General features: G+C 42.4%; 1 protein-coding gene across 8 annotated transcripts in view; it reads left to right on the forward strand.

The window, feature by feature from the left end:
- The window catches only part of RAPGEF6 (Rap guanine nucleotide exchange factor 6), a 123,053-nt gene extending 114,979 nt beyond the window's left edge, over positions 1–8,074 (forward strand). For 6 of the 8 annotated variants that reach the window (XM_038186361.2, XM_038186363.2, XM_038186362.2 and 3 more), the window contains 2 exons: positions 2,065–2,376; positions 3,986–8,074. In XM_038186361.2, the coding sequence (XP_038042289.1) occupies positions 2,065–2,376; positions 3,986–4,011 (338 nt within the window). In that variant the 3' untranslated portion in view covers positions 4,012–8,074. The remainder of the gene's footprint in view (positions 1–2,064; positions 2,377–3,985) is intronic. The other 2 variants (XM_038186366.2, XM_038186368.2) reach the window with 1 other exon arrangement.
- Positions 8,075–8,678: the final 604 nt, after the last annotated feature.

Here is an 8,678-nt window from a genome sequence, read left to right on the forward strand (position 1 = left end):
TAAAATTTAGTTGTAATTATTGAATGATTTTTCTTAGCAGTTCCTAATGTTGTAACAGATTTCCCAAGCAATAATCTAAGCTTCAGCTGATTACATTCTGCACTCCAGTGTCTCACCTGGTGATACCACACATGGAGAAGGAATTTTTTTTGTATTTCTGGGAGCGTATAGGCAGCAGGAGAATGTTTGAGAGTCTGTTTTGTTTAAAGATGAAAGACTCCAATTTTTTTTTTTTAAAGGAGGGAATATTTTAATAGGAACAGGAGAGGATTAAGGAGTTGCAGGAAGAAGACTTGCAGCCAGCAATGCAGCTCCTTGTGAAGGGGCTTTGTAATCCCCAGGAGCTGGGGGTGGGTGCCAGACACCACGGACACTTAGTGCTGTGGGCTTTAAGTGCTATTAGAATGTTTTATTTTGATAACATTTGTAAAATATCATACAGAGCTTTGCAACAGTGCACATTATTCCAACTTTAATTATTACAGTAGGCTATTTATTAGCTCTAGGAAACAGATGTAGCTTTCTCCTCTGAAGGAGCATATACCCACCCCTCTCAGTCCTACTTCCAGACCAAAGAGGGGCTTGCTAGGAGGACCAGCCACTCCCCATCCCTCCAGGGGAAGCAAAGCCTCCTTCACCTCCCATTTATTTCACAGGGACCCAGTTCAATGCTAGTTACCTGAAAATGGTTTCTGCAACCCAGTAGTATAAATCTCTGCCTCTACCCACATAATTTTGTTAAAATTCATGCTACATGAATTTAGTTTTGTTTATTTTACTATAATCCAAGCATGAAGGTAAAAGCCATCAGGTATAAACCAACTCGTTCCTGTTACTAACACCCAGAATCTCACATATCCCCAACACACAAAGTACAGCTTTATTTCCATTCTTTCACTTTGTTGTAAGATAAGAAAATCTTACAGTTGATGAGATAATTGGAACTAAAGAACGCGAGCTGATTTAAATGCATCCATAAGAAGAATGCAAATGCACCGAACTAACAGATTTTTAAATTATCCTACCTTTGAAACTATCCTGTTGCAACACGCACATGGAAAAAGCCTAATTTAACATGCATATGAGCCCCTAAACTGGGGGTGGGTGGGAGGGGAGGTAATTTACTAAGTTAAGTTTTTGTTGTTCAGAGCCAGTGGGATCTGAACGAGCAGTGAATGGGGAAGGAAGGTAGAAGATGAATTATGTGGGATGGACATTACAATTAAATACCATTGTTGGTAGTCTGTTTGACTGCAAAAGGTGTAACGGAGCCTTTCCAAAGGCTTTTGTTTCCATGACTATTCCTGGTTATTCATCACTTGTAAATAGAGAACTTAATTTAAGATACAGGTTAAAATAATTTAAAGTATGTATATGATAAGCCATTATTTCCAGCTAGAAAATTCAAACTAATGAATGCAGACTATATAGAGTGCCTCATAGGAGGAGTTTCACATGATTCTATTTTCTCTCTTCCTATAGCACAGCTGATTTGATAGCTTATTACACATCAGTTAATACACTGATATTTTATCATAATGAATTTCTGTTAAGCCGCTGACCTGGCTTCTGGTTGAAGTCAACCTGCACTCCTAACTACCAGCTACTAGCATGCTGTGCAAAATAACTTTGGGCTACTTGCCTTAATTTCATATGTTTCAGTTTCCCAGCCTGTAAAAGGCTTACAGCAGGCTGTAGTGTTGTCAGGCTGGCTCTCCCTTCACACCTTAAAGCTCTTCAGCACCCTGTGGAGGAGCAGTGCTGCCGGAGCAGGGAGCACGAGGAGCGCTGTAACTGCAGGCTGCATGCAGAGGTGGTTCCAGCCCCGCTCTGCCCCGCTGGCATCCTGCCCGATGAGCTCCCTGGTTCTGTTCTGACTTCTCGAAATAAGTACAAAGTGTAAATGAAAGCATAAATATCTGCTGCTGTCGTTATAACTAGTGTTTCTGCATTTGCGTTTTGTTATCAGTTTCTGTTTTGCCATTGTAACATTTCATGATTTTTTAATGTTTTGTTTGCTTTGTTTTCTCCTTTAACATTTCCATTGCTTATTTCTCGTGCCAGTGTACTGTGTCACCTCACCTAAGAAGGACGATAGGTATAGGGAGCCTCCGCCCACCCCTCCGGGATATATGGGGATTTCTTTAGCGGACATAAAGGAAGGATCGCCCCACCACCCACACCTAAAACCTCCTGACTATAGTGTGGCAGTGCAGAGGTCAAAGATGCTGCCCAGTGACCTCTCTAGACTTTCATCAGCATCTCTCAGTAGCGAACCGGTGGCCTGTATTTCATCGAAGATGCCTCAGTGGCATAGTCGGCAGCCGTCCAACCCTAAACTAGCAGATATGACTGACGCAGATAGTGAAGAGGATGGTAGGTGCAACATCTGGCTCGGGAGATGTTAAGTGAACCGCCGTGTAAATCTGGTCTGTGTGTACCTCACGATGATGTTCTGGGCTTTCTCTTAGCTGTTCTTTGAGACTGAATCTTTATTAATCTCTAAATATACAAATATGTTCGTATGTGTGTATATGCACACACGCATGTATACGGTGGGTATATATCTGTGTGTATATACACATATGTTTAAAAAAAAATCTTCCATTTAGGAAAAACATCTCGACACCAAACAATTGATATATATATATGAGATCTTCCAAATCCAATGAGATGCTTAAGAACATGTAGATGTTCTTTTTTTCTTTAAAATGTGTTTCCTTTTAGTGGTGGTGATGACTTTAAGGGACACTGTCAGGCTATAAATTGCATGCAGACAAGCTCCAACCTGCCTAGGTTAAATAATTGACGTCCCACTGTTTTAGGATGGCACTGGGATGGTGACCCAAATCGATTCTTTTGAATTCAGATTTGATTGTGTTTTGTACGATTCTCAACTTGTCTCACCTTTGTATTCTAACATGCTGGCACTAAGCTGCATTAATCCTCAACAGCAATTTCTGGAGAATGAGTTTAAAATCGTTGCAGAAAATAGCAGTATTTTTTTTTTTCTGAAAAGTGTATTTAACAAAACCTGACTACAGCCCACCTTGGCCTGCCAGTGTCTCTTCTGGTTGAAGTCTCCCTGATCTTGTTTGAAGCAAGAGCTGATGCTACCAAGCACAGCGTTTATCTTGTGATCAAAATGCAAGAGATTTTTAAGCCTGCTCTCATACTGTGTCAAAACCAACTTGAAGTGAGAGGAATTACCACCTAATTGTTTATCTGCTGATTTGCTTTTAATACTTACACACTGATGTGATCTCTCTGCACCCTTTCTAATGAGCTAATTTTTTATTAGGATGTTGCAGTCGTTTCTTTCAACCTGTCTGACTCAAAATGAGCGTGGAATCTAGATTAAAACAATTTCTGATGCAAAATAGTCCTATCTTGGCCCTCCATAAAATGTAAACAGTGTTTAACATATATATTATTACTGCAATTCCCATTTAGTGTAAAACTTTTTAAATTGCCCAGCATCAATTCGGTCGTGATATTAAATGTTTTTGATGTAAAAATGAGGAAGTAATTGCTTCAAACATTGTAATCCAAACTTTTCTGAACTAAATTTAACCATGCACTTTTAGATGCACTTCTCTTACTGTTTTTAAAGTGTCTGGTTAATTTTACTTGGAAAGCCTTTACAGTGATCACTGCATGTTGGGAAATAGCGTACTGGCTTTTCTCCCAAGTCAGTAGCTTTGGGGATATTTGGGGTTGCATGCTAATATTTTTTGGAGGATATGGGATTTTCTGTTTTGTAATACATATTTATTATATGACTAATCCCTCAGACTGCTTGAGGATTTGTTAAATTGCGATACTTCATGTGTTGTGGTCACTTGTTAAGGCAGCAAAAGCATCGCGGTGAAGCAGTGAAGTCTTAACAGAACCGCTCCAGTCAGATAAGCGGGGATGTTCTGTTCTGTCTGCAGCCAAGGCAGGGGGCCGATGGAATAATTTGCTGTTTTTTCTTCTTTTGCAGAAGATGAACAAGTATCAGCAGTCTAACCATCGGGCTATCTCTGTAAACCACTTCAGAACACGAGGGACGTGGGAAGAAGGACCACGCGACTCTGTTAGCGAACGCTAACACCTTGCTGCTGCTAACCTCAGTCATTGTGTTTGCCTCTGTCACGGACAAGATCAAACTGGTCGGGACATGGATCTCGACCTTCCTTCAGTCTACCACAGCCTACAAAACTCTTTCTGCCTGTGAAAACAGCAAACCCATTTTCAAGGAGCGTGCTGACTACCTGGGTACTGACGTTGGTATCCTGAGATGGACCAGGCTTCGTGCACTGGGGAGGACTGGTTGTCACGGCCACTTGAAAATTGGAAGCGTTCTTCTGTATGATACCATATAATCCTTGGTAGTTTTCCATTGTCATTATTTTCTACGTGACCATTACATAAATCGGAGAGTGTTATTTTATGAACTTAAAAAAAAAAAAGAAAAAAAGAAAAAAAATCAAAGTTTCAGCAAAATGGAAGGACATTACTGCAGTATCTGAAAATAATTTATTAATTTAAATTTTTTTGATGGGAATTTCCTTCGTGTTGGGAGTGCTCTGGTTGGCTAATACAGAGATTAAATCAACGTGGTAGTAAATTAGCTAAAGGTAAACCATTGTGCTCTCAAAATAAACACGGAGAACTAGAGGCCTACCAAAGGGGACATTACCAGGTGCAGAAATACGTAGGTTTTAGAATGGTTTGGGGTATGTACTAAATGTAAATACAGCTAAAGCCTTGCAAAGTGTGTGTCAGCCATGGAAGCACTGCCATCTGCTGGTCCTGCCTGCAACGAACACAACAAAACCCCTCAGCCCTTCAAGTGTTTGGGGGAAATTTTTAGCTGCCCGCCAACTAAGGAAATAGTTGGCATTCCCCTCCCTTATTTAAATAATCTTTTTGAAATGTGGAAGCTTTAGCTCACAGGGAGCTATTAGGTGAGTCTGAAGCTTTTCCAAGAGCTTTAACCAGGTTTTGCCCTGCAGAGTTCAGCATATAAAGTGTGCTGCTGTAATCCAAGACTGAATTGTTTGTTGTGGGTTTTAAGATCATCCCACGTGTTCTGGCCTTTTACCAGAGTTGCAGAGGATTTAGGTGCAAAGGTTCTCTTCCTCCTCCCCCCCCAGTCACATTAAAATTTGTGAAACTGAACGTTAAATGGCACAGTGCTTAGATGCGAGTGTACTGCCTTTTATGATGGGTTGTGTTCATCTGGAGAATAGAGATGATCTCAAAGCATATTGTTTAAAAACTTAGCTAAAAATCTTGGTGGTGCTGATATTGATGAAATTTGACTTACATACCGCCAGTATTAACGCACAGTCCTCTAGTTTGACTATGGTCGAGTAAATTGCTTCTTTGATTTTGCTTAGCCAACCAGAGTGCACAGGGGTAAAACTGGAAATACCTGCATTTTCTTTCTTTCTTCGAGCACATGATGCCCCATTCTAGTGTTAAATTGGACATGAATGTGTGAATAATATATATTTAAACATTTAATTGTAAATCTTTGTTGTGATGTTTACAGCCTAAGCTAGAAAGAAGATGTTTGTCATTTTTACAGTGCCTCAAAAATTATTTCTATATCCATAGTTGTGAAGAGCTTTAAGATTTTTTTTGTGTGTGTGCAGGGGGGTGCAAGGTGAATGCAACATTTTCAGAAAACGACACAAGTACCAAAAACAACCCAAAGCCTTTGATGTGCTTTCCCCATAGCAACTTGGGACTGATACTACCAGGTGAATGTGCATGACCACGCCTGTGTCTGCGCCCGTAACTGTGCCAGACGGAATATTGCCGCAGGGCTGGAGGTTTCCCCCCGTGGTTGTTCTTCTGGAGACGTCGGGCGGTCAGGAACAGCAGCGCCGAGGAAGGGATGCCTAACGCACAGCTGCGTGGTTGGCTGTGTTAGCTTTTGGCACAAGCATCTGAGGAGCAAGTCGTTGGAAAACGATATTAAAAATTAGTTGAGGTACATCATAATAAAACGCATTTTGCTTTTTCGAGGCCTTAATGAATATAATGAACCTGCACAGGCCTTAATGAATAAGAATTAATGTAAGTGTCAAAGCAATGCAGGGCAGAGTGATTATTTTCAGCACATATAACGTTGATAATGTAACTGTTAAATTGGTATTTTGTGGGATATAAATCCAAGTCCTAGCAATCCCACTGCAAGCTGTAGTTGCTTGTTAACTTCTCCGTGGAGTGCGCAATATGCTTCGTGTTTCATCCGAAATCACGCGTCGTGTGCCAGGTGAATTGACTCATGCGGTTTCCATGACCTCGGATGTTGAGCTGCCGTTTATTTCAGCCTGTTGAACAAAAGTTCAGGGGATAAAGGGCTGTGGTCCAAGCGGCTTCCCTTTCCCCAGAGAGCCTGGCGGTGCTCTCTGCGACGCTGCGGGGAGCTCCTGGTCCTCGGCGGGAGCGGGGCCGGGGCCGCCTCTGGCAGCCAGCGAGAGCAGGTGAATAAATCACCCATTGAACCTTGGTGTTTGCACATCAACAGCCTCAGTCTGTTCTGCGGGACTTTTCAGGATGCTGGAAAGTTCTTAAAGTGAGTGAAATTCTTGCTAATCATATTTTCCTAATATCCAATACAGCTAGTGTAAATAAGTCATGCTTAAACTATTGACAAATGAGCTCCTACTTCTGCTTCTCCTGACTTGCACAGTGTGGCTTGCTTCTGCTTGTCCTTGCTGTGATTTTTTTTCGTTTGTTTGTTTTAAAATCAACCGATCACATTGATCGGGGCCGATAGCCAAATGTAGTGTGTCTGGTATGGATTTGAAGAGACATTATCCCTTTTTTTTTTCGTAACTAAAATGGAAATAAGACCGTGGTCAGGACCTGTTGTACGCTGCTTTATTCAAGTGATGTCTTCTGGGTCACAGACTCCTGGCTTAGTATCTCTGCCAGCTTCCTTTAAGCCCTGCTCTGACTTCAGATGATCAGCTGAAATGCCGACTTCCACTGCCAGCCCTCCGTTTGCTTGCTTTTCTGCTGTTTGGTTGCTCGTGGCTTGTGGGTGAAAGACTTATTTCGGCTATTTGTGATTTGAACATACAGTATTACATTATGCTTTATAAATCTTTATCTTCCAAGCAAATCACAGAAAGAGCAAAGCAATTTTGAAAACTTTAATTGGCCTCTGCAGGTGCAGAAAGGGGAAAATCAGATAACCGAGCCCCTGAGCGCAGGTGACATCCCCCACAGATACAAAGCGTGGGATGGAAATGTGCAGGTATTTGCAGTGCTCATCTCTGCAGCATGCACATTTGGGACAGGGTGGGCTCAGGGCTGGCTGCGTGCTGCTTCCCAGCTCGTTTGGCTCGTCGGTGCCCAGAAGATTTGTAGCCCAGAGGAGCGGCGCTGTGCTAGGAGGCATTTGGACGCGAGGCCCCGGTGGTTGCCCAGGGTGTCCCCAAGGGGGTCCCTTTCCCCGAGGGCTGAGCCTCTCATCTCCCAAGTCACTTGATTGCAGGCAACAGTGGAAACGTGAAACTGGCATTTAAGTTTTTATAAAACATTTGATTTTCTTTTTTTTCAAGAATAAGCTTCCCACTGCCTTTGCAAAAACAGAAGAAAAAAGGGATACTCTCTCTTTAGAAAAGCTTTACACATTATATTTTAGGATGCTTGTATAGAGGGCAATCTACCTTGAATTCCCAATCCCGCCTTTGCTTACGTTGTGCTTTTTATTGTTTTATCTTTATTTTTGATATACCTGGAATGCAGTTTAGCTTGGTATTAATTAAATTCTAAATATGTGAGCATATTGGCAAAACTGCACAGATGTAATGATATTCCAATAGCAATTGTACTGCACAAGTCAGTGATTGTAAAGTATTCTGTAACAAGCAATGTTTGTCTCCTATTTTTTGATACCTCTTACACTTATGTCTTTTAGAAAGACAGTGCCTCTGTATGCTTTTTGTATTTTTACTGAGTGATTGTAAATATTTGTTATATTTTTGGTTAAGAGAATGTTTAAAAGTACTGTTTATTATCCAATCTATTAATATGTTGGAATCAATAAACAATCTACATACATTAAGAGTTTCCAGCAGCTCTTTTTTGGGAGCTGATGATGCAGAGCCGTGAAGCACCTGGGGAGCATCACTTGCCCCGGGCTCGCCGAGGAGCAGCCACCACAGGATTTTGTCCTCCAGTGAGTGCTGGCCCCCAGGTTTTGGCTCTGCCTCCCCATTCTCAAATTGTGCATGGGGGCAGTGGCTAGAAGCACATCCCATGTACGTGGGGCTGTGCCTGGCAGTGCCAGCATCCCCTCCTGTCCCATGGGAGCACAGGTGGGATGCCACAGGAGGGACATTTTGGGGATTTTGGAGCTCTGCAGCCCTGGTAAGAGGTTCTGCTCACAGGGCTGGGTCTCATGTCCCTCTCTTTTCCCTGGACCCCCTGCTGCCACCCTGTCAAGCCCCAAATAATGGGTGCAGTGCAAAGCCTGGTGCAGAACCCTATGGGTCTACACAGCTCTCCTTGCAAACAGTTACACAAGTAGAATAAAAAGGTGTGTGCAGTGAAAAGGGGGGTTGGAAGCGCAGAGATGAAAATACATTCCCTCCCCCTGAGCTGCTGGGGGTTCCCAGCCCAGCTCCCTCTGCAGTGGCTGGGTTTCCCCCCTACTTGCCCCCACAAGC

Source organism: Anas platyrhynchos, chromosome 14, assembly GCF_047663525.1.
Source record: "Anas platyrhynchos isolate ZD024472 breed Pekin duck chromosome 14, IASCAAS_PekinDuck_T2T, whole genome shotgun sequence".
NCBI classification, from domain to species: domain Eukaryota; kingdom Metazoa; phylum Chordata; class Aves; order Anseriformes; family Anatidae; genus Anas; species Anas platyrhynchos.